Source organism: Malaclemys terrapin, chromosome 4 (genome assembly GCF_027887155.1).
Source record: "Malaclemys terrapin pileata isolate rMalTer1 chromosome 4, rMalTer1.hap1, whole genome shotgun sequence".
Taxonomy (NCBI): Eukaryota; Metazoa; Chordata; order Testudines; family Emydidae; genus Malaclemys; species Malaclemys terrapin.
The window spans coordinates 5,992,037-6,017,411 of NC_071508.1; the positions used below are offsets into that span (position 1 = coordinate 5,992,037).

The following is a 25,375-nucleotide window of genomic DNA, read 5'->3' on the forward strand; positions in this document are numbered from 1 at the left end:
CAGCCACTGAGCCATGGTGCTGGGGAGCCAGGGATCTGAACTGGGCACCCGGTGCTGCCCTGGGTCTGCGATCAGCCAGTGGGGGAGGGGCGGGGTGTCAGAGGCAGCCCCTGAACTCATGGGGCCCTGACACCCCCCAGCCTAGTTTGTGCTAGTCCCTGAGGCTGGGATGGCTCAGTCGCAGCACTGTCCAGCTGCTATTAATTGTAGGTTTTATTTCTAATCACAGTGGCTGGGAGCAGTTGGCACCACTCCAGCCCTTAGTCCCCAGGGAGACCTGGTTATGACTCATCTGCCAGTTTAGAGCTGGCTATTCACCCTGGGGGATGACTGGAGATGTCTCCTGGTCATATACTGCCAATACAAACACAAGTGCTGGACTCAGTGCAACGGTGCACTGGGCTGCCCCCAGCATCCCAGAGTGGCTGCATCTTAGCGCCAGGCTGAAGGATCTCTGCTTAAACAGCCTCCACACCCCACCCCAGAATCAGCTGCATCTCTGCACCATGCAAGGTATAAACAGCTGGCATGCCCCACTCCAGAGATGGCTGCAACTCAACATTGGACAAAGGATCCCTGTATAAACAGCCCCTGCAGCCCACCCTGGAGGCAGCTGCATCTCATATTGGGATGAGGGGCCTTGTATAAACATCCCTAGTGCCCCACCCCAGAATCAGCTGCATCTCAATGCCTGGCAAGGGATCCCTGGATAAAGGACCCCCAGCACCCCAGAATCAGCTGCCTCACAAAACTGGGCAAGGGATCCCTGGATAAACAGACCCCGTTCCCCACCCCAGAGTTAGCAGCATCTCAGCTTTGGCTGAAGGATCCCCGTATAAGCAGCCCCGGCACCCCACCCCAGAGGTACCTTTATCTTAGGATGGACTGAAAGAACCTGTATTAAGAGCCACCAGCGTCAGCTGCATCTCAGCACCCGGCGAGGGCTCCCTGTATAAACAGCCTCCATGCTGACCCCACCCCAGAAGCGGCCTCATCTCGGTGCTGGGCAAGGGACGTCTCTGGGCAGCAGGACCCGAGAGCAAGCTGGGGGTGAGCGAGCGAGTGGGGGAGGCGCAGCAGCACCCTGCAAGTTGCATGATGGGAAAAAGTCTCCTCCCTCCACACACACACACACACACACTCCCGGCATCCGGTCCAATAACTTCTGGCTGGGCTAGAGCGTAGCCCGGAGAAAGAGAGGGACAGACAGATCCCCACCAGGGAGCAGCCGCCCGGGTTCCCAGCGTGAACCCCCAGCCCAGGTAACCACGGGCCCGTATTCCCAGCCTGGATGGGTCTCCCAGCCGCTCCCAGCCAGCGGATCTGGCTCTGCCTTTGTCTGGGAGCTGGAAGCGACCTCTGCTTCCTGCCCCCCCGCCCCGGGACGCACCGAGGCACAGCTCAGGGAGGGAAGCGGAGAGCCCGGGACCCGGGGGGAGCCCGGCCCGGTTGGGTGAGTGCGGACCGGACAGGCGAGCGCACGCAGGCACCAGAGGCAGAGTGACGGGGGAGGGTGTGAGCAGCGCTGGCGGCAGGCAGCAGCAGACTCCTTCCCGAGGGGCTCCGTGGGAGCCGGTTGGGAGATTTGGTTTTGGTTTTTGTTTGTGGAAATGAAGCAAATCGTATTCTTAGGGGGAGGGGGAGATGGGGGCCCCAAAATATTCCTGGTGGCAGAGGGGCAGGAGAAGAGATGGGAGAGCCCACACCTGTGAAAGAGACCAGGTGCCTGTGACAGAGAGAGAGAGTGTGTGTGTGTGTGTGTGTGTGAGTGTGACAGGCAGAGAGCATGTACTCATGTGACAGGGAGAGAGCGTGTGTGTGGGTCTGATGGGCAGAATGTGTGTTTGTGTGACGGGCAGAAAGTATGCGTGTATGCACACATGTAACAGGGAGCGACCGAGTGTGTGTGTGTCGTGGGCAGAGAGTGTTGGTGTGCATGGGTGATGGGCAGAGAGCATGTGTGTGTGCATGTGACAGGGAGCTAGCATGTGTGTGTGTGTCAGGCAGTGTGTGGTTGTGTGATGTGCAGAGAGCATATGTATGCACATGTGATAGAGAGAGTACATGCGTGCGTGCCAGGCAACTTGTGTGTGTTTGTGTGATGGGCAGAGAACATGTGTGTGCGTGCATCACATATGACAGGAGAGAACATGTGTGGGCCAGGCAGAGAGTGTATATGTGTGTTACATTAATTTATTGAAATATATGGACTTAGAGTCACAGGTGTCCAATATTAAACAAGGTTCAGGGTTTGTTAGTAATAGTACTTAGTACCCTGGCAAACACCCCATTAAAGAGTCTTTTAATCCTTTAATAAAGATACAAAAAAGGAAGGGACAACAGTTAATGTTTGACATGTAAAGTACCAAATAAGGCTTTTGTTTTAACAAATTTTCTTTTTTTTTTTTAAAAAAAGCTGGAGGGAGTTTCTAAAAGGAGTGCTCCCTCTCTTCCCCCCCCCCCCAACGCCATCATTTGACAAACATTTAGATGATATTAAAGATAGTAATAACTATTAAAAAGTTAAGAGAAATGGGCCAGAGCTGTTATCATTAGTGAAGTTTGATTTTTGTTATTTAAAAGGCAAAGCAAGATGTGCACACCTCAGGGGACAGAAAAGAACAGCAGAGAGAGAACATGCAGTTTCTGTCTGTGTCATTGTTGACTTTTACTTGCAGTTTCACTGTTGGGTGTGACGGGCAACACGTGTTTTTCCATCTGATCAGTCACACTAAGACTTGGCAAACTTGTACCAGTATCGGGCTGTTTAGGGGATTGCTTTTAGCTGCCTTTTTGGTCTGAGGTTTACAGCTGTATTGCAAAATATACAGCCTCGGCTGGCTAAGCCAGACGATTATTAAATAGAAGGCAAAAGAAGAGGGATAGGAAAGAGAAATAAAATGGGGAAGGAAAACACCACATAAGAGTGGAGGGACAAAGTCTTAGGATCAGGATGACAAAGACCCAACAGTGTCATGGTGGATCCTGGTCATCCAGGAGACAATGTGGTTGGGCAGTCATGATGATAAATCTTGTTCCTTCCTGATCTTCTCTCTTTCAGTCTGCCTGCATCCCACTTTGCCGCTTTTCCTCCTAAAGTCTCTCCTTTTTTTTTTTTTTTTATTAAGGACCTCAATCCAGTGTCTGCACACCCCATCCCCTTTTTGGGGTGGATCTTGGGTGAGGGGGCACTGTGACAGACTGTTCTTGTGCTTAAGACAACACAGCACACAGGTTAGAGTCAATACATCTGCCCTCGGGTGCAAGGCAACCTAATGGGCAGAGTCAGGGGCCACTCTGGGAAGGGGAGGTTGACAGCTGGGGTAGGGGGCCCAGGCTCTCCCTGCTCCACCAGGTCCCAGCCCAGGGCCCTCTCAGCAGTGAGTGTGGTCATCCCTGAGTCAGCAGGGATCCTACTGCAACACGCTGACCTTTCTCAGGTGGGAGATACCAATCACTTCGCCCCCCAGGGCCACTTCCGACTGTGTCTCCTGAAACTGGGATCTGTACGTCATCAGGGTCTCCAGGCTCCTTGCACAGGTCACTCCCTGGGATTCTGACTCCAGTCAGCCCACCATCAACAACAGGTCTCTGGTCTGGTCCTGGGGATCCCGCAGTCAGGTGCTGAAGCAGCTTCTGGACTGGAGCCTCCACCAAACATCCTTCCCACTCAGTGGTCAGCCTAGAATGAACTGGGCTGCTCCCTTTTATACTAAAGCAGCAGTTGGAGCATGCTCAGAATGGTCTGAGGGGTGGGACTTCCTCCGCCCACAGTGTGGGGTTAACCCTTTCTTGCCTAGTGCGGGGTATGCACACCCTGTCACAGACTCCAAAAGGGGAGTGAGGGGTGGAATAGCCCATCCCCTCATTATTTTGTCCACCAATAGGCCCAAATCTGACACACCGATTTTGGTTCATTGACTTTTGGTCCCAGGCATGACTGTAGCACAGTTTTGAATTATATCAGTAGGCCTTTTTGTTTAGATTAATTCAGGCTTTCTGTCTCCCTTTTGCACCTTTTCCCACCATCATATATTGTTAGAGGTTATTGTAACATGTTTGTAAACTTTTGTTTACTTTTTCATAGTTAGGCTCACAATAATTGCTAGGCCCCAATTGTTCCAACAGTGTGTGTGTGACAGGCAGGGAATGTGTGTGTGTGTGTGAGAGAGAGAGAGAGAGAGGGTGACCAGATGTCCCAATTTTATAGGGACTTTGTCTTATATGGGCCCCTATTACTCCCCACCCTCTGTCCCGATTTTTCACACTTGCTATCTGGTCACCCTAGTGCGAGATGGGCAGAGTGTGTATGTAAGAGAGAGAGAGAAATGGGAAGAGAGCATGTGATTACAAAGACAATATTTTAGTGGGGAGAAGGTCTATGACGGGCAGGAGCATGTGTGGAGGACATGCAAGAGAGGTGAAGGCTAAGAACACGTGGGGGTGACACTAAAACAAGGTGCACATGAGAAGCGTGTTTGGGTGAGGGGTGGCCATGTGGGTGAGGGGACGTGTGTGTGTGTGTGTGTCAGGAGGGATACAGTGGGAGGCGTGTTCATATGTGAGGAGGCAAAGACTCATGAGGGGACGTGTGTGTGAGTGCAGCGGGGAAATAGGTGTGTGTGGGGGGGACGGGACACGGATGCTGCGATCCCATTCTCCTCGCCTGCGGGTTCAGATTAGTTGAATGCTGTCAGAGCCGGTGCATATCCCTCCCCCGGGTCCTTGCACAAGGAGGGTGGATTGTCATTCCCACCAGCCAATTTGCCCATGTAGACAGACCCTAATAACCTAGACATAACCCCATGTCCCCCAGCACTGGGCATGGAGGAGCCTGTCTGTGCTGGGTGGGGCAGGGAGCTGAGGGAATGGAAGGTGGATGGGGAGGTTAGAGAGGGGCCTGTCTGTGCCGGATGGGTGCAGAGAGCTAGGGGTATGAGTGTGGGAGATGTGCAGGGGTCTTTCAGTTATGACTTTTCTCTGGAAGCTCTGCATATGTGGTATGAGCCATGCAAATCCTGCCGGCACTGGGAACTTTCACTCACTCCCTTGTTCAAAGGTAAGTGCGGAAGAGCGTTCCCTGTTAACACAGTGTGTGAGCATCCCACAGGCCTTCATGCATTTATCCTCACACATCACTGTGAGCCAGGGCAGTGCAACTGCCCCCATGGTACAGGTGGGGAAACTGAGGCACTGAGCGACTAAGGCCTGGTCTACCCTTCAAAGCTTTACGGGCACAGCTTGGGAAGGGGATGGAGGGTGTGATACTATTACCGACATAGCTATATCAGTAAATGCCCTAGATGCAGTTACACTGATAGAGCTTATACCAGACACCAAACCAGCATTAGCTATATCAGTGCTATATGTTTTATACCAGCATAACTGCATCCCCACTCCAGGCTATTGGCGGTGTAGCTATGCTGATGTAATCGTACCACAAACCCCACCTCATGTAGACGAGGCTAGAGTGACTGTCCCAGACTCACACACGGAGTCTGACAGAGCAGGGAACTGAACTCGGATTTCCCACGTCCCTGGCTCGTGCCCCTCATTTCCCCATCCCCCCTCTGGGATGATTCTCTAAGAAGGAGAGGTGGTCACTAGCTGGCTGTAAGAACACAGCTTTTCTGGCAGGGAAGGGTGCGTCCACACTAGGAGGACAGGAGTGTTAGTGAACACGACGCACAGTCCCAGGGACAACTCGGCCATTGTCATTTTTACCAGGAGTTATCAGGTTGAGCTAAGCAGTCAAATCCCTCGGTACCACGGAATTGCTCCCTCACTGTCTGTGTTTCCCTTGCTCTCTCAGGAGCCCCGGGAGAAGCCCCTCTTTCCAGACAGCAGCATTGCCGGCTCCAGGAGGTCGCTCTGGTTTTACGAGACAGTTTGTGCTTCTGGGCCCTCGGACCTGATTCCCCACCCGGCTCACATGGTGTCAAAAACGAGACACTGAGGTAGGAAGCCAGAGGCTGGATGCTTCCTGCCAGGGGCATGAATGAGACAGAAAGGCCTGGGGTCTGGGCTCATCCCCTGCTGGGATAAGGACACCCCCGGGGAGCAGCCATGGCTGCAGGGCCGGGGGCAGAGGGGGCCCTGGACCTGCAGTTTCAGATCCAGGTGGAGCAGTCGGTGTGCCGCGCTGGGCTGACGGAGCAGCAGGTCTCAGCTGGGCCTGAGCCAGATGCGGGATTGGAGCGGTCGGGCGGGCTGCCTATTGTGGTGCAGTCCGGCACCATTGGGGAGCTGCTGAGATGGGTGGCGCCACAGCAGGCCCAGTATGCGTCGCAGAAGGAGATGCTGCAGCACTGGGAGGACGTCTGGCAGGAGGTGCTGCAGGCCCTGTGCATCCTCCCGGAGGTGGGGCCGGCTCCGGTCTGCGCCCTCAGGCCTGGAGAACCAGAGCCTCCTCCCAGAGTTGTGCCAGCACCGACTTGTGCACGTAGGTGTGAAAACCCCACCTCCCAGGGGGGCAGTGAGTCACCCAGGGGTCTGGAGCAGGCTGGGATCGAGCTGCCGGAGGAGACGGCACCGTGTCGAGAGGAGCAGCTGTCAGCCACGCAGACCCCTGCCGAGGTTAAGCCAACTCCAGCACCTGCATGGAGAACCCTGGAGCTGCCACAGCTGGCCCCAGAGGACGATATCGAGGTCTATCTGGCCACCTTTGAGCAGGTGGCTGACGCCTGCCAGTGGCCGAGAGGGGAATGGACAACCCGACTGGAGCTGTACCTCACCGGGAAAGCCCAGCTGGCCTATGGCAGCCTAGACATCACAGAGACAAGTGACTATGGGAAGGTGAAGGCCACTATCCTGCGTCGCTATGGCATCAGCCCAGAGACACAGCGCAGGCGCTTCAGGGAATTCTGCTACCAGGAGGCCGAGGGGCCCCGGGAAGCTTACAGCCGCCTCCGGGAGCTTTGCCATCGCTGGCTGGAGCCACAGAACCGCACCAAGGAGCAGATCCTGGAGCTGCTGATCCTGGAGCAGTTCCTGACCATCCTGCCGGAGGAAATGCAGAGCTGGGTCTGGGAATGTGGTCCTGATACCGGCGCCCAAGCGGTGGCCCTGGCAGAGGGGTTCCAGGTGGGGCAGCCAGAGGCCCAGTGGCTGGGGCTACAGGTGAGAGTTTAACTCCGGTTATCTCAGTGAGGGACCAGGGTGGAAAGGGGAGACAGACTGTGGAAGCCACAGGGGAGCCAGGGTTCCTGTATTTGTCCCTGTAAAGCCTTGCTCAAGATTCTCCATGGAGTGTGGGTGCTTCAGAGTTTGGGTGCCCAACATGAGTCAACCAGGGCTTCCCTGATGGTTCAGGTGCTGCCCAGTTACTGCTGTGTTATCCTTAGCACATCCCCCCTAGAAACCAGGCCCCACCCGTCTCCCAGCTGGACAACTAAAAACTGTAGTGCCCCAAGTTAGTGGCCACTCATGGGCATCTGAGCGCCAGAGAACATCCCTGAAATAATTCCTAGAGCAGAATTTTTAGAAAAACATCCAGTCTTGATTTAAAAATTGTCAGTGATGGACAATCCACTCCTCACTCTTGGTAAATTATTCCAATGGTTAATTACCCTCACTGTTAACAATTTACACTGTATTTCCAATCTGAATTGGTCTAGCTTCAACTTCCAGCCATTGGATCACGTTAGTCCTTTCTCTGTTAAACTGAAAAGTCCATTATTAAATATTTCTTCCCTATGTCAATACTTACAGACTGTGATCAAGTCACCCCTTCTCTATGGCTAGGTCTACACTATGCGGGGTGGGGGGGGGTGGTTTCGACCTAAGATACGCAACTTCATCTAAGCGAATAGCATAGCTGAAGTTGCGTATTTCAGGTCGACTTACCTGGCTGTGAGGACGGCGGCGAGTCGACCGCTGCCGCTCCCCCGTCGACTCCGCTTCCGCCTCTCGCTGCGGTGGAGTTCCGGAGTCGACAGCAGAGCGACCGGGGATCGATTTCACGTCTACACTAGATGCGATAAATCGATCCCTGATAGATTGATCAGGCGGGTAGTGAAGATGTGCCCAGATTGAGCTCCTTAAGTTTATCACTATAAGGAAGGTTTCCTTATCCTTCAATCATGTTCATGGATCTTCTCTGAATCCTCTCCAATTTATCTACATCCTTCTTGAATTGTGAGCACCAGAACTGAACAGAGTGTTGCAGCAGTGGTCGCACCAGTGCCAAATACAGAGGTAAAATAACCTCTCTGCTCCTACTCGAGATTCCTGTTTATGCATCCCAGGATCACATCAGCTCTTTTGGCCACAGTGTGACACTGGGAGCTCATGTTCAGCTGAATATCCATCACGACTCCAAAATCTTTTTCAGAGTCACTGTTTCTGAGGATAGAGTCTCCCCTCCTATAAGGATGGCCTCCATTTTTTGTTCCTAGTTGTATATATTTACATTTATGTGTATTAAAATGCATATTGTTTGCCTAAACCCAGTTTACCAAGTCATCTAGATCACTCAGTATCAGTGACCTGTCTCTTTATTACACCTCTACCCCGATATAACGCGATCCGATATAACACGAATTTGGATACAGCGCGGTAAAGCAGCGCTCCGGGGGGAATGGGGCTGCGCACTCCGGTGGATCAAAGCAAGTTCGATATAATGCGGTTTCACCTATAACACGGTAAGATTTTTTGGCTCCCGAGGACAGCGTTATATTGGGGTAGAGGTGTATTTACCACTCCCCTGATTTTTGTGTCATCTGCAAACTTTCTTAGTGATGATTTTTTGTTTTCTTCCAGGTCATTGTTAAAAATGTTAAATAACGTAGGGCCAGGAACCAATCCTTGTGGGCCCCACTGAAAACACACCCGCTCAATGATGATTCTCCCTTTACAGTTATATTTTGAGACCTAGCAGTTATCCAGTTTTTAATTCATTTAATGTATGCCATGTACATTTTATATCATTCTACTTCTTTAATCAAAATGTCATGTGGTACCAAGTCAAATGCCTTACAGAAGTTTAAGTATATTATGTCAACACAATTACCTTTGTCAGCCAAACCTGAACTCTCATAAAACAAAAAACAAGATAATTTGACCGGACCTATTTTCCATAAACCCATGTTGATTGGCATTAATTACATTACCCTGCTTTAATTATTTATTAATTGAGTCTTGTATCAGCCCCTCTATTATCGGGCCCAGGACTGATGTCAGGCTGACATGCCTGTAATTATTCAGGTCATCCCATTTACCTGTTCTATAAATTGGCACATTAGCTGTCTTCCAGTCTTCTGGAACTTCCCCAATGCTCCAAGACTTATGGAATATCAACACTAACGATCCAGTGAGCTCCTCAGCCACTTCTTTTAAAACTCTTGGATGCAAATTATCTGGGCCTGCTGATTTACAGATGTCTTACAAATAGCTTCTGTTTAACATCCTCCAGAGATACTAATGGAAAGAGTGTTATCATCAACATATGACGAGGCTAAATCATCTGTTTTTCTTTTCCCAATACAGCACAGAAATATTTACTGAACACTTCTGTCTTTTCTACATTATTATTGATAATTCTACCATTTCCATCTAGTAATGGACCAGTACTATTGTCAGGATTCTAACCCCCACCATGCTCACCCCAATTCTGTGGGTCCTGTTTCCTTGGCACTTGGCCCTGACCTGCTTCTGTGCCTGATCCCCTGATTTCAGGGATTGGCCCTGGAAAAGCTGGCACTAAGTGGGATGGAGGAGGACTGGCAGAGGTTGGGAGGGAAGGGCTGGTCCCTGGCACAAGCATTGGTGAGCAGGGGATAGCCTTGGAGTGGCCTGTGCTGAGGAGGATGTATTTGTGGTTGCAGGTGCCAGTGCAGTTTGAGGACGTGGCTGTGACTCTGAGTGGGGCAGAGTGGTTGTTGTTGGATGAGGAGAAGAAGCAGCTCTACAGGGACGTCATGTACGAGAATTACCAGAGCATCAGCTCATTGGGTGAGTTGCATTATGGTCCAAACTTCTTGCCCACTGTGGAAGCTCTGGACAGAGCTGCCAGAAAATCATAAACCTTTTCCACTGAATTTTATTTTTTAAAGAAACTGAAAATATTTAAAAAAAAAATTTTTCCCCAAAAATATTCAAAATTGTTCAACAAAACCCAAACTGAAAATCTAAATCTTTGCCTTTTCTTTTTCCCCCTCCTCACTCTGCTTTTAACCATCCTTTCCTCTCTCCTTCTGCTCCCTCTTTCCCCCATTTACTATTTTGCTACTGGGGAAAAAAGGGAAAACTGGAGATAAAAAACAAAAACTGGAAACTTCTTTTGTTGAAAAACTGGAAAATTGTCACTTGCAAGTAAAGTCTGTTTTTCATCCAAAGATGTTGCAGAACAAAAAAATTTGACCACCTCTGGCTGGCTTTGAGCAGAGCTAGACAGAAAATTGAGAATTTTTTTCAATAGAAAATTTCAGTGGCAACTAATATTTGTTTTAATTTTTGTTGAAGTTTTCAGTGGAAAATTTATACTTTTCAATGTAACCCCAACATTTTTGGTTCAAAAACTGCCCCCAAAAATTTAAAAATCAATAGAATCAAAATAATAGCCAAAATCTTTTGGCTGAAAATTTTAAATTTTGGGGACTTCGATGTTCAAATTTTTCTTTTTAAATTGACTAACGTACACATTCTCTGCTAAAATTTTTGCTCAATCAAACCCCAAATTTTCTGTCACAGAAAGAGTCTGGATGGATAGTTTTTGAGCAACTCTCACAGTGAAGTCTCTGCTACCCCGAAATCTGGCAGGCTGCAGAGAGATTAGTGATCAACCAGAATTTTTTACCTGTGAGAAATTTCACGTTTCTGAAATTTGAACAAAAGTCAGAAATTAGCGATTTCCCATGGAACCAAAATGTTCGGAAAATTCTGTTTATGAAAGAACTGAAATGGAATTTTATAAACATTTCTAGCTGGAAATAATTTTTTTTTTTTTTTTTTTTATAAAACTGATATTTTCACAAAACCTTTGCACCAAATATTCTTGGATTTCAGTCACTGAAAACCCTCAAATAAGTGTGTTTTTTCAACAAAAACCTGAAAAAGTTCTAAAAAAATCCTCCCCCTTAAAAAAAATTCACAGTGGGGAAAGAAAAATAATTTCCTGAGCCACAGGCACCGACTTTCTGATTTTCCTGGGGGTACTCGACCCCCCACTCTGCCCCAGGTCCCGCCCCCACTCCACTTCTTCCACCAAGGCCCCACCTCTTCCACCCCCTCCCCCAAGTGCGCCCCACCCCCGCTCTTTCTCCTCCCCCACCCAGGGCCTCCTGCCTCCAGCTTCTCCCAGCAAATATCTCCGAGGGTTTCAGCTGCAGGGGGAGCAGTTGCTGCTGTGCTGGTGAAATTCACCCCTTGGAAAGCGTGACCCTTCTGCCAGGTGTTGGTGGCAGCTCAGAGGGCCAGGGTCAGTTCTCCAGCGGGGTGGTTCGGAACTTACTGGCTGGGACACCCACCAAAATCCCAGCTTGGCCCAGGCACTTTGCCAGGCAAACTGTCCCAGGCCCAGCGTGTGGGGCTTGGACATGTGGAGAGCTTTGTGCCTGGGGGTGAGGGCAGGGCCCAGGCTGGAAACAACCAGCACTGGATCAGCCAGCCCCAGCTAGTGAGTCTGGCTGCCTTGCATAGCCTGGCCCTCTGCCCCCTCAGTGCACTGAGCTGTTCCCTGAGTGCCACCCCAGCACTGGAGAACCCATGGAGTCAGTGCCTATGTCCTGAGCAGCTCTGCGATGGGCTGGATGCAGGAATCAGTGGGTGAGACTCTCTGGCCTGGGTTATGCAGGAGCCGGTCCAGTCAAATCGCTGAAATTCCGTTTCACTCGACATTTCAAAATTTGTTTTCCTTCTGAATTGGAACAAAACCAAATGTTCTTGAAATGAAACACAAATTGTGGAAAAAAATATTTAGGCATTTATTTTATTTCTTTTTTCTTGTCAGTGTTGTACTATTTGCATTATTTTTACCTTATTTCATGACATGTAGAGCACACTATGGCATATCCTCTTGTGAGAGAGAAGTTGGGTGAGGTAATTTCTTTTATTGGAACAACGTCTGTTGGAGAGAGAGACAAGTTTTGAACTTACACGGAGCTCTTCTTCAGGTCTGAAGGTTACAACACCACTGCATACAACATGTCCTCTCATGTCAAGTCATATCATAATATGGCATATTATGACATAATATTCAAAATACTTTTATTTTATTTTTTAAAATATTAAGGGCAGTGCCTGCTTAGTACAGATTGAAACATCTTATTTTCTAGATCAAAGTGTCTCCTGTTTATGTTGTAGTGAAAACATTTAACACCTGTGGAACTAACATGATGTGAATCATAGAATCATAGAAGATTAGGGTTGGAAGGGACCTCAGGAGGTCATCTAGTCCAACCCCCTGCTCAAAGCAGGACCAACCCCAACTAAATCATCCCAGCCAGGGCTTTGTCAAGCCGGGCCTTGAAAACCTCTAAGGAGATTCCACCACCTCCCTAGGTAACCCATTCCAGTGCTTCACCACCCTACTAGTGAAATAGTTTCTCCTAATATCCAACCTAGACCTCCCCCACTGCAACTTGAGACCATTGCTCCTTGTTCTGTCCTCTGCCAACACTGAGAACAGTTGAGCTCCATCCTCTTTGATACTAGGTAGTTGAAGTACACATAGTAAGAATACTATGGACAATAATCCATTTTTCCATCCAACTCGATACAATGAATATCTTATATGAGCTGCTACCATCCAAAATTTCAAACAGTGCTTGGTTTGTTTTATTTATGTTATTCCTAATTTTAATTAATTGTGAATTTTTTCTTTAATGATTGTTTTAGCTGTAAAGTTAATAGTTTATATGCATGAAACACTGGAGTACTTTGTTCAATGAGATCCCGGTAATCTGGGTTGCTAAGAATGGCATTTGCAAAAACATTGGCGATATTGTCGTATGCCCAATAACTGTGGGTACTTGTTCCTTAATGCAAAAATTTGGATTTGTGCCCATACATCCAAGATGACCATAATAGAATTTCTTGTGATTAGTTACTACACATTTCGTAAAAGATTTCCATTTGGTTAGTTGCACTGGGCAGGATACCAGTGTTGCATTGCGTTGGTACCTTTCCAGCTGGTCACATAGTGGAGTTGTTACCTCAAACACATTATACCTACAGATCCATTGATGCCCCTTTTGAGAGCAGCAAGCAATCCATGGGACTTTCCATGTTTGGACATTTTGGTGGAGGTACTTGGATTGTTTCTTATAGATGTCCTCTTCCAGGTGGCCTATGGAATGGACAGCCAATTGATCACAGCATCCTTATCTGGATCGAACACTAGGAATGATACTGTGAACGAGACATATAAGGATCGTAAAATGTCACAGGTTTCATTTAAATAATGTGTCATAATTTGGATGCGACGTCACAGATCCCAAGTTTCTATTTGAACCAAAAGATTTTTATATATATATATAAAATATGGTTTGGCATTCAACTTTCTCTCCTCCATGTTTTGAATACAATGTGGACAATACCAATTCAAAATTGATTGATCTCTGATTAATTTGGGTACTTTTCTTAGTTCCAAGAATTTATAGGTATTATTAATAGTGTCTATTACATATTCACCATAAAATGAACAAATAATTTATTTTCCAAGTGAATGATTTTTCCATGATCATTATTATATTTTATCAATTGATCAATCTTATTTCGAGTTTCATTAAACAAATTGGTTATTTCATGCATATTATACACCATAAATCGTTTTATTTTGCTAAACCATAAAGTCCTTTAACATGGGGTTAATAACTTTTTTAGCTTCTTTTTTGAATCACATAATTGATATGCCTTTTGATTCTTTTAACATTAACCTTTATTTCAAATTAGCACTTCTGTACTAATAAACCTGTGATACTGTTCAGAACTTCAAAAAGATTCATTTATTGTTTTCTTCTGGCAACATAAAGATTAGTTTGTATTTTGATTCCTAAATTGGTAATAGTTTGTACTCACTGTTGATAAGCATTAAACTTATCTATGAGAAGTACTGAAAAAGTTGCAACCTTAGTATCCTTACAATAACTAAATTCACTTATTTACCAATTAGATTAAAGTTAATACAACAGGGATATGAATGAACTGAACTTGATTAATTAAGACCCTGTATAGATGTAGCTGTGAGACCACTAACAGGGCCTTCTTGCAAACTGAACAATTCACAGGGTTCTGTGAGTAATGGTCTTTTCCATTACTGTTGCTTGTACCTTTAAAATATTTATTAATAAACTTTTACAATAGCCGAAGACTTAATTTGGCTACAAGCTTCATATTCTCCTTTATATTTATAATTTTGGTTATATATATGTGGTCAATGTTTCAGTTTTTACTGAGCTTGGATATTCAATTTTGTTTTTCCATGATCCATATGGGATTCCATACTTATTGGTGAAGATTTACCTTCACTTGCAATATGTTTTATATCCTCCCACACTGGATTTCTTAATTAAGGGAGAGATTTCCCCCACCCCCAATCTACATAAGGCATGTGTTCATTTCTTTTTGTGTTATATTTAAGAACACGTTTCTTATCTATTACTTTTCTACCTTTTGATAAAATTTGTTATGCGTGGTTGGAAGAAGTATTTGACTAACTACAGGAGTACTTGTGGCACCTTAGAGACTAACAAATTTATTTGAGCATAAGCTTTCGTGGACTACAGCCCACTTCTTCGGATGCATATAGAATGGAACATATATTGAGGAGCTATATATACACACATACAGAGAGCATAAACAGGTGGGAGTTGTCTTACCAACTCTGAGAGGCCAATTAATTAAGAGAAAAAAAACTTTTGAAGTGATAATCAAGCTAGCCCAGTACAGACAGTTTGATAATAAGTGTGAGAATACTTACAAGGGGAGATAGAGTCAATGTTTGTAATGGCTCAGCCATTCCCAGTCCTTATTCAAACCGGAGTTGATTGTGTCTAGTTTGCATATCAATTCTAGCTCAGCAACTCCCACCTGTTTATGCTCTCTGTATGTGTGTATATATAGCTCCTCAATATATGTTCCATTCTATATGCATCCGAAGAAGTGGGCTGTAGTCCACGAAAGCTTATGCTCAAATAAATTTGTTAGTCTCTAAGGTGCCACAAGTACTCCTGTTCTTCTTTTTGCGGTTACAGACTAACACGGCTGTTACTCTGAAACTTGACTAACTACGTTTCTTTGGTTTTGGATCTCCAGTGGAAAATCCTTTCCATAATACAAACTTTCGATGCTAACCATATCCTTATCCTTCAATGCTAACCATATCCCAATCTATACGGACCTGATATATGACTTTGTATCTTATGTATTTTAAAAGTTGCACTATTAGTTAATGCTGAAAACAATGTTTTAACCCAAATCTTAATTATAAATTTTCCTTGTGCTAGCTGATAATTCCATTTGAAGAAAATTTCAGTTGAAAAGCGTTGATCTTTCAGTTCTTGATCTGGTTTTATTTGTTCCTGAGCCCAGATCACTGTTATAATTGCATCCTGAGCAACAGGCAAGTTTGAGTTTAGTTCCAACATAAAATTTTGATTGGCCTTGACTATACTTGGTTCTTGTTGTACTGGACAGTCTGTTTGGTTTGAAGTGCAGTATTAAGGCAATAATACAGCATCAGTGTTGTTAAGACATGCATTTTTTTTCTTTTCCTGCTACTGGGCTGGCTTTCTCTGATCCTTTACTTCCTCTTTTGTGGTCAATGTGTCTGATTCTTGTGCCTGTGGAGAAATATTTCTTTTCCGGTACAACTTACATTCTATCATGTTAATAGAATTAATCTACCTTTTTTTTTTTTGGTTTCTGATTCTGTATACAGAGGAAACTGAGTCTATTTATAATATAATGTGGCCCAGTTCATTGGTTACATAAATTGTGTTCTGTTACAGCATATTCTCACCTGATCTCCAATTTCCCAAGCATTCTCTCTTTGGCCTTTATTAAAATAAACCTTTGCCTTCTGTTTGGATTTTCCCAATTTGATAGCTGATTTAAGTGTTTTTTTTAGTGCTTGCACACAGGTTTTCCGTTTGACTTCCTCTAGCTGTGTGCCACTGGTATGCCACAAAAGATGCTTTGCCATTCACATGGTTTGCCCAGTCATCACCTCAAAGGGTGTATGATCTGTGGAAGCAGTGGGAGTTGCCCTGAATGCCATTAAAATGAGTGGAATCTGGGTATTCCAACTGCATCCATTGGCATCTACCAGTTTCGGCAGCATTAGTGTGATGGTGCAATTTGTTCTCGTTTGCATCCCTGATGATTGAGGTCTATATGAAATGTGCAGTTTTGTTGCACTCCCAACAACTGTACACATCTTTGGAACACTTGGGCCTGGTCTACACTCTGAGTTTAGTTCGAATTTAGCATTAAATCGAATTAACCCTGCACCCGTCCACACAACGAAGCCCTTTACTTCGATATAAAGAGCTCTTAATATCAATATCTGTATTCCTCCCCAGCGAGGGGACTAGCGCCGAAATCGGTATTGCCATTTTGAATTAGGGATAGTGTGGCCGCAATTCAATGGTATTGGCCTCCGGGCGCTATCCCACAGTGCACCATTGTGACTGCGCTGGACAGCAATCTGAACTCAGATGCACTGGCCAGGTAGACAGGAAAAGCCCCGCAAACTTTTGAATTTCATTTCCTGTTTGCCCAGCGTGGAGAGCACAGGTGACCACGCAGAGCTCATCAGCACAGGTAACCATGCAGTCCGAGAATCGAAAAAGAGCACCAGCATGGACCGTACGGGAGGTACTGGATCTGATCGCTATATGGGGAGAGGATTCCGTGCTAGCAGAACTACGTTCCAAAAGACAAAATGCCAAAACATTTGAAAAAATCTCCAAGGGCATGATGGAGAGGGGCCACAATAGGGACTCACTACAGTGCCACGTGAAAGTTAAGGAGCTCAGACAAGCCCACCAGAAAACCAAAGAAGCAAACGGAAGGTCTGGGGCAGAGCCACAGACATGCCGCTTCTACGCTGAGCTGCATGCAATTCTGGGGGGGGGAGGGGGGCGCCACCACTACCCCACCCTGGAGCATGGATTCTGAGGAGGGGGTAATCTCAGCCATGCTTGAGGATTCTGCGGATGGGGAAGATGTTCTCTGAAATCGTCGAATCGACCTGCAGTGAAAGAGCTCATCTGAATGAGTGGAAGGACGCGGTATCAAAGTACAGGAAAGATGCCAGTGAACGTGAGGACATGAGGGACCAACGTGAGGAGAGGAGAGATTCTCGAGATGAGAAGTGGCGGCAGGAAGATCAAAGGAGGCAGGATGCAATGCTGGGGCTGCTGCGTGAGCAAACAGACATGCTCCGGCGTCTGGTGGAGCTTCAGGAACGGCAGCAGGATCACAGAGTGCCACTGCAGCCCCTGTATAACCCCCCTCACCATGTTCCATAGCCTCCTCACCCAGACGTGTAAGAACGCAGGGGGGGAGGCTCCGTGCACCCTCCCACTCCACCCCAGTGGACAGCCCAACCAAAAGGCTGTCATTATTTTGAACTTTTTTAGTGGCCTTTTCCTTCCCTCCTATCCTCCTCCCAAACCCCACCCAGGCTACCTTGTAAGTTCTCTCCCTCTTTTTATAATCCATTAATAAAGAATACATGATTTTTAAACAATAGTGACTTTATTTCCTTTGAAATCAAGCTGTGATCAAAGGGGGAGGGTGGGTTGCTTACAGAGAACGAGTTAATCAAGGGGGCGGGTTTTCATCAAGGAGAAACAAACAGAACTTTCACACCGTAGCCTGGCCAGTCATAAAATTGTTTTTCAAAGCTTCTCTAATGCGTAGCACTTCCTGGTGTGCTCTTGTAATTGCCCTGATGTCTGGCTGCACGTAATCAGTGGCCAGGCGATTTGCCTCAGCCTCTTACCCCGCCATAAACGTCTCCCCCTTACTTTCACAGAGATCGTGGAGTACACAGCAAGCAGCAATAACAATGGGAATGTTGGTTTGGCTGAGGTCTGATCGAGTCAGTAAAGTGCGCCAGCGACCCTTTAAATGTCCAAATGCACATTCTACCACCATTCTACACTTGCTCAGCCTGTAGTTGAACAGCTCCTGACTACTGTCCAGGCTGGCTGTGTATGGCTTCATGAGCCATGGCATTAAGGGGTAGGCTGGGTCCCCAAGGATAACTATAGGCATTTCAACATCCCCAACGGTTATTTTCTGGTCTGGGAAGTAAATTCCTTGCTGCAGCCATTTAAAGAGAGTAGTGTTCCTGAAGATGCGAGCGTCATGAACCCTTCCCAGCCATCCCACGTTGATGTTGGTGAAATGTCCCTTGTGATCCACCAGTGCTTGCAGCACCATTGAAAAGTACCCCTTGTGGTTTATATACTGGCTGCCCTGATGCTCCGGTGCCAAGATAGGGATATGGGTTCCAAATATCACCCCACCACAGTAAGGGAATCCCATTGCATCAAAGCCATCCACTATGACCTGCACATTTCCCAGAGTCACTACCTTTCGTAGCAGCACCTGAGTGATTGCTTTGGCTACTTGCATCACAGAGCCCCCACAGTAGATTTGCCCACTCCAAATTGATTCCCGACTGACCAGTAGCTGTCTGGTGTTGCAAGCTTCCACAGGGTTATTGCCACTCGCTTCTCAACTGTGAGGGCTGCTCTCATCTTGGTATTCTGGTGCTTCAGGGCAGGGGAAAGCAAGTCACAAAGTTTCATGAAAGTGCCCTTACGCATGCGAAAGTTTCGCAACCACTGGGAATCGTCCCACACCTGAAACACTATGTGGTCCCACCAGTCTGTGCTTGTTTCCCAGGTCCAGAATCGGCATTCCACGGCTAGAACCTGCCCCATTAACAACATGATCTCCAAAGTGCCGGGACCTGTGGTTTGAGAGAATTCTGTGTCCATGTCCTCATCACTCTCATCGCCTCGCTGCAGTCGCAGCCTCCTCCTCGCCTGGTTTTCTAGGTTCTAGTTCAGCATAAACTGCACGATAATGCGCGAGATGTTTACAATGTTCATTACTGCTGTCTTGAGCTGAGCGGGCTCCATGCTTGCCGTGGTATGGCGTCTGCACAGATCACCCAGGAAAAAAGGCGCGAAACCGTTGTCTGCCATTGCTTTCACGGAGGGAGGGGTGAGGCTGTACCCAGAACGACCAGCGACAATGTTTTTTGCCCTATCAGGCATTGGGATCTCAACCCAGAATTCCAATGGTCAGGGGAGACTGCGGGAACTATGGGATAGTTATGGAATAGCTACCCACAGTGCAACGCTCCGGAAGTCAACACTAGCCTCGGTACATGGACGCACACCGCCGAATTAATGTGCTTAGTGTGGCCACATGCACTCGACTTTATACAATTGGTTGCCCAAAATCAAATTCTGTAAATTCGGAGTAATCCCGTAGTGTAGACATACCCTGGCTCAGTAAAATGTGTTCCTCTGCCTGACTCTACCCTAGCGGGGAGTTTCCAATGAGAGAAGACTTGTTTCACCACGGTTTTTTTGTTTTGGCTAAAGCAGCATTTGCCTTAAGGGGAAATACTTCCCACCCACCCCCCCATTTGGAGAATGGATCAATAGCAAGAAGATATTGGTTTCTCCTGATCATAATAATACATTTCTGTGATTTTTATTTTGGGAGGTATTGATGTGAAAATCTGGGTTCAGATTTTCCCTGGATTAACATCTGGGCACACACGAGGGTTCCCAGAATACAACAGGGCATCCGGCAAAGGAGATAGGGTCCATGTTATACCTTTGTCATGCAGTAACAAAGTCCAGTGTGCTAGCTGAGCATTAAACACCCGTCCATCCTTGATTCGATTAGAAAGCAAGAACTGGAGAGGGGTGTGTGTGTGTGGAATGGAGAGCTATTGGGTTTAAACCAATTAAAAATGCAAAACGCTTGGTTGTCCAGCTGGTGACCAATAAATATTTTTCACAAGTGGAATATTTAGGTTCCACTAGGCTCATTCTTTTAGAGCACAGGCTACTGGCCTAAATTTTTCCATGACTCTCTTTAGAAACTACTGTTGAAAGTGCAATTGCACTCAGAGACCTTTTAAGTGATACGGTTTGCTGGGATCTGGAGATGCTTGAATTACTGCTCACTTCAATTTTACAAACTGAACTGATCTGATCTGCCCTGGCCCAAGCAATCCCCTTTCTTTCAGAAGTTATACAGTGGACCTGCAATGAAAGCAAAGTTAGGAATGAAGTCTTGATGGTATCCTACCGATCCTAGAAAAGATCATAAAGAAGTTATGTCAGTCGGCATGTGCATGCACTGTTTGTACTCCCTGCGTGTCTGAGCTGGGGATCCTGCTCCAGCGGAGAGTGCTCTGGTCTGTCTCTGTGGGTTCAGAGTTGTCAGCGTTGGGTTGTGCCTGCCCCTCCTCCCACTAGTCATATGACTTTCCCATTGCCCTCTTTCCAGCAGAGAGGGCCCTTTGTACCAAGCCCTTGGGCTCACTGACGGCACCCTGATGGCTTCTCTTCTTTTCCCCATGGGCAGGTTTTCCGGTTCGCAAACCCACCCTGATCTCTCAGCTGGAACGAGGGGAGGAGCCGTGCATCACAGATCCCCCAGCCCCTGAGGAGCAGGAGACCCAGAGGGACGTCCCAACAGGTGAGGGATGAATCAGCCAGCTCAGAAAGCAAAATCCTGGGATCCCAGCCACAAGCTCCCATGGCAGTGCCTCCTGGCTGAGTCTGCAGAGCCATGGGGTAGACAGAGCTCAGCCACACAGCCAGGAGCTCCCCCAGCCCCTCCCCAGGGTCAGATCCACTGAGCCATGGCGGAGGCAGAACCACGAATTCCTGGTTCCCCAAGTTGCACTCTGTCCAATTTGGGTTCTGTCACAGACTCCCCGTGTGACCTTGGGCCAGTCACTTAGTCCCTGTGTGTGTCAGTTCCCATCTGTAGACTGGGGATAACAGTCCTGCCCTGCCTCCCAGGCGTGCATGTGAATAAACACATTAAGGATTGTGCGGCACTTGCATACTATGGTGCTGGGGCCCGTCAATACCAGAGATAGACAGACACTAATAACCTGTGTCTGTTAAAGAGCTGCACTGGGCTGTGTGGACGGCCTTGTTCTGGTTTTAACCAAGCTTCTTTTGGTTCAGTTCCATGCAAGTGGGAACAGGTTAAGGGTAAACCAAAGTAGGCGCCTCCAGGTGGCAGATTGCCCTGCTTTAGATAACGGGGTTACTTTGGCGCTGGCTGGAGATTTTTTTTCCATCACAAAATGACGATTTGCCAAATTTGAAACGTTCCATGGAAACATCTCAGTTCTGACAGAATTTGGGCAGAAAGCAGGCCGGGGACTGACAGAAACCTGCCTGGTGTCTCTCCGGCTCGTCCCTCCCCAGCACTTCAGCAGCTGCCACTGGTCTGGGGTTTCTGAACTACAGAGGTGCCAGGAGCCTAGAAGCCCTGGGATACCCGGCTCCCAGGGCCATCAGCAGCTGGCCTGGTGGCTGCCCCGGAGCCGGGGCTCCCAGGCGCTCCTGACTCCACGGCACCTGCCTGGACGGGCAGCCAGGAATCCCAGGGAACACATTTCATTTCACACACACACACATTCCTGCAGCTCGGTGTGTCCCAAACCAAGTATTGTGGGGTTCAAGTTGTGGGGAACATTTCCAGTTTTTGTTTTTTTGTCCCAATTCGGGACAAACTTTTTTCCAAAAACTCGAATATTTTTTGTGAACTTTGAATTCCACTTTCCCGCCACTGTTAGTTTCTATCCCTCTGCTGGCTTCCCCCCGCGCCTGGGGCCTGGCTCACGCACCACTTCTCTCTTGGTTCCCGCAGACACTGAGGAGCTGTCTGTGCTGCACCACGGGGAGGCGGAGGCACCTGTCAAAGCACCTCCAATGCCCAAGGCCTCACCAAGTCGACCCAAGAGGAAAGCGGCCCAGAGCCCAGGCCGGAAGAGAAAGAAACCCTCTCTGGATGGAGAAGAGCCAGCAGCCCCCTCTGAGGGTGGGAAACAGCAGCTCCCCACCTGTCCCATGTACATGCAACAGCCGCTTCCTTCTGTGCGCATGCAAAAGCCTTTCCTTCCTGTACGCAGGAAACAGCCACGGCCTGTTGTGCACAGGGAACATCCTGTCCCTTCTGTGTGCCGGGAACAGCTGCCCCCTCCCCTGCGCAGGGAACAGCCGCCCTCCACTCCTGGCAGGGAACAGCCGTCCCCCACTCCTGGCAGGGAACAGCCGCCGCCTCCCCTGCGCAGGGAACAGCCACCCTCCACTCCTGGCAGGAAACAGCTGCCCCCTCCCCTGCTCAGAGAACAGCCGCCCCCTCCCCTGCGCAGAGAACAGCCTGTCTCCCCCCTGCACAGGGAACAGCCGCCCCCTCCCCTGAGCAGAGAACAGCCTGTCTCTCTCATGCGCAGGGAACAGCCGCCGCCTCCCCAGAGCAGAGACGAGCCTGTCTCTCCCATGCGCAGGGAACAGCCGCCCCCTACCGAGCTGCCCCACCTGCCATCCCTGTCTAAGTCCTGCAGCAAGGAGCCAGCGGAACAAGATTCCCCTCCCAGCAGGAGCCCGCCCCCCTCTGAGAAGTCCTACCAGTGCCCCTTGTGTAGTCAGAACTTCAGACAGAGCTCGGACCTGCAGCGGCACCGGCGCATCCACACGGGAGAGAAGCCTTTCCACTGCCCGGTGTGCGAGAAGAGCTTCCGGCTGCAGTCCAACCTGATCGTGCACCAGCGCACCCACACCGGGGAACGGCCCTACCAGTGCGGGGAGTGCGGCCGCGCCTTCTCGCAGAGCTCCAACCTCCTGACCCACAGCAAGATCCACTTGGGCCAGAAGCCCTACGCCTGCTTCGAGTGCGGCAAGAGCTTCCACCACAGCTCCAACCTCATCATCCACCAGCGCACCCACACTGGTGAGCGGCCCTACGAGTGCAGCGTCTGCGCCAAGCGCTTCAGCGACCGCTCCACCCTGGTGCAGCACCGGCGCCTCCACACGGGTGAGCGCCCCTACGCCTGCTCCGAGTGCGGCAAGTGCTTCAGCCAGGCCTCACACCTGGTCAAACACCGACGCACCCATGCGGGCCCCTGCACCAAGAATAGCGCTGCCCCCAGAAAAGCACCAGTCACAGCGGTGGAGAGAAACAGCCCCAACAATGGGGCAGCCATTGGGGAGAAGAGAGCTACCCCTGCTCATGGGCTGAGTGAGAGGACTGCCACGCCCCAAAATGGAGCAGCTATAGGGGAGGAAAGAGCAGCCCTGAAAGATACACCCACTGTGGGGAAGGATAGAGCCACCCAGGAAGTGGGTTCAGAGGGGGAGAAGGACAAAGCGGCTCAGAAAGTTGCTTTGGCCACAAAGGAGATAGCCGCCCCCAAACACATGCTGGCCAGGGGGATGGAGAGGGCGGCAACAAAGGACCCGCTGGCCGCAAGGAAGGAAAGGGTGACCCTCACACCTGGGCTGGGTGAGTTGAGAGCTGCCCCCATAAACAGGCAGGGCACAGGGGAGGACAGAGCCACTCCAAAAGACGTGCCAGCCATGGGGCGAAAGAGAGCACTGACTCCAGGTGCACCAGCCGTGCATGAGGAGAGAGATGCCCTGAAAGATGCACTGAGGGCAGGGAAGGACAAACCAGCAACAAACCACCCATCAGCTGTGGAGAAGGGGAGAACTGCCCCCAAACTTGCGCTGACCATGAGGCAGGGAAGAGCCGGCCCCAAACACACACTGGCCATGGAGAAGGGGGGAGTCAGCCCCAAACACACACTGGCCATGGGGAAAGGGAGAGCCGGCCCTGAACACGCATTGGCCACAGGGAAGGAGAAAGTCAGCCGCAAACACGCACTGGCCCCGGGGAAAGGGAGAGCCGGCCCTGAACATGCAGTGGCCAAGGGGAAAGGGAGAGCCGGCCCTGAACACGCACTGGCCACGGGGAAAGGGAGAGCCGGCCCTGAACATGCACTGGCTATGCGGCAAGGGAAAGCCGGCCCCAAATATGCACTTGCCAAAGGGAAGGGGCGAGCTGGCCCCAAACACGCACTTGCCACGGGGAAGGGGAGAGCTGGCCCCAAACACGCACTTGCCACGGGGAAGGGGCGAGCCGGCCCCAAACATGCACTGGCCACGGGGCAGAGGAAAGCTGGCCCCAAACATGCACTGCCCACGGGGAAAAAGGGAAATGCCCCCAAAAACACATTGGCCACGGGGAAAAAGGGAAATGCCCCCAAAAACACATTGGCCACGGGGAAGGGGAGAGCCAGCCCCAAACACGCACTGGCCACGGGGCAGGGGAAAGCCGGCCCCAAACACGCACTGGCCACGGGGCAGGGGAGAGCCGGCCCCAATTACATACCAGGCACACGGGAGCACAGACGGCAGGGGAACCCTCTCATGTCACTGCGTGATAGGGGCAGGGATGGCTCACAGAGGGAACAGACTCTGAGGAGCTCCGTCACTGCACGGTAGGGTCCGGGCTGGCTTCTTTGGACATGCATTCAGCTGGCTTTTCACTGACTGGGTGTGAAACCCCATCAATGTGCAGGAGGGCAGTAATGCCAATGCCATAGGCTCACACTTAGGCAGCAGCGGAGAAGCCGGCCTGGCGTGGGATGCACTAACAGCTCGGAGAGGACGGGCAGCACGAAGGCACTTCTGGCACCGCAGAGCGTGTCCCCCCCCCCCGGGACCGGAGCTGACAGAGCAAGTGGCTGGCACGTAAAATGCAAACACAGACATCTCTCGCTTGGGGCAGGGGGAGGAGGAGGCTGAAATCTTGGCAGGCAACCGGAAGGGAGAGTTGGGTGAATTTTAAACTCTCAAATTGGGCCCTGAGCCAAGGGAGTGTAAAAGAAGCCCTAGAAATCTCCCTTTTTGTGGAATTAAAATGAGACGAATGGTTCCGGTGTGACCAACTCTTGTGATCTGTGGGCTGTCTCTTAAAGCCCCAGCTCTGCTTTTATATATAAAAAGAAAATCTGTGTCTAGCCCAATGACTGGGGAGAAAAATCAAGGAAACTCCAACCCCATTGGCTACGATGCAAATCACTCCATGTTAATTTATTTTATTTTATTAAATCTCACGATTTTTTAAAACGGCTTTTGTGATATTTTGGGTCTGACGCCATCTTTCTTTGAAGGCTTGGGGCTTTTGGGGGAGGAGGGGCTGATAAAGCCACAGGCGGCAGTTTTAGAAGCCCAGCGAATGTATCCTCCAGCGTCCATTGCAACCCACATGCTGCATCCCAGGTGAGCCCTAATGGGGAAATGGCCGAGACGTGGCAGCCCCATTCTCAAGGGGTATCTGCATCGTGCAATCTTATACCTGCATAACACTG

The 25,375-nt window shown here is 49.2% G+C and overlaps 1 protein-coding gene across 2 annotated transcripts; it reads left to right on the forward strand.

Moving 5' to 3' along the window:
- The first annotated feature begins 1,142 nt into the window (after positions 1–1,142).
- On the forward strand, positions 1,143–25,127 carry LOC128836841 (uncharacterized). Of its 2 annotated transcripts, XM_054027504.1 has the most exons (6): positions 1,143–1,262; positions 4,988–5,059; positions 5,813–7,119; positions 9,825–9,951; positions 20,566–20,679; positions 21,871–25,127. In XM_054027504.1, the coding sequence occupies exons 3-6, from the start codon at positions 6,067–6,069 to the stop codon at positions 24,504–24,506; spliced, it is 3,930 nt and encodes a 1,309-aa protein (XP_053883479.1). In that variant the 5' UTR covers positions 1,143–1,262; positions 4,988–5,059; positions 5,813–6,066; the 3' UTR covers positions 24,507–25,127. The 2 variants fall into 2 exon arrangements, with proteins under 2 accessions (XP_053883479.1, XP_053883478.1); XM_054027503.1 differs by lacking the exon at positions 4,988–5,059.
- Positions 25,128–25,375: the final 248 nt, after the last annotated feature.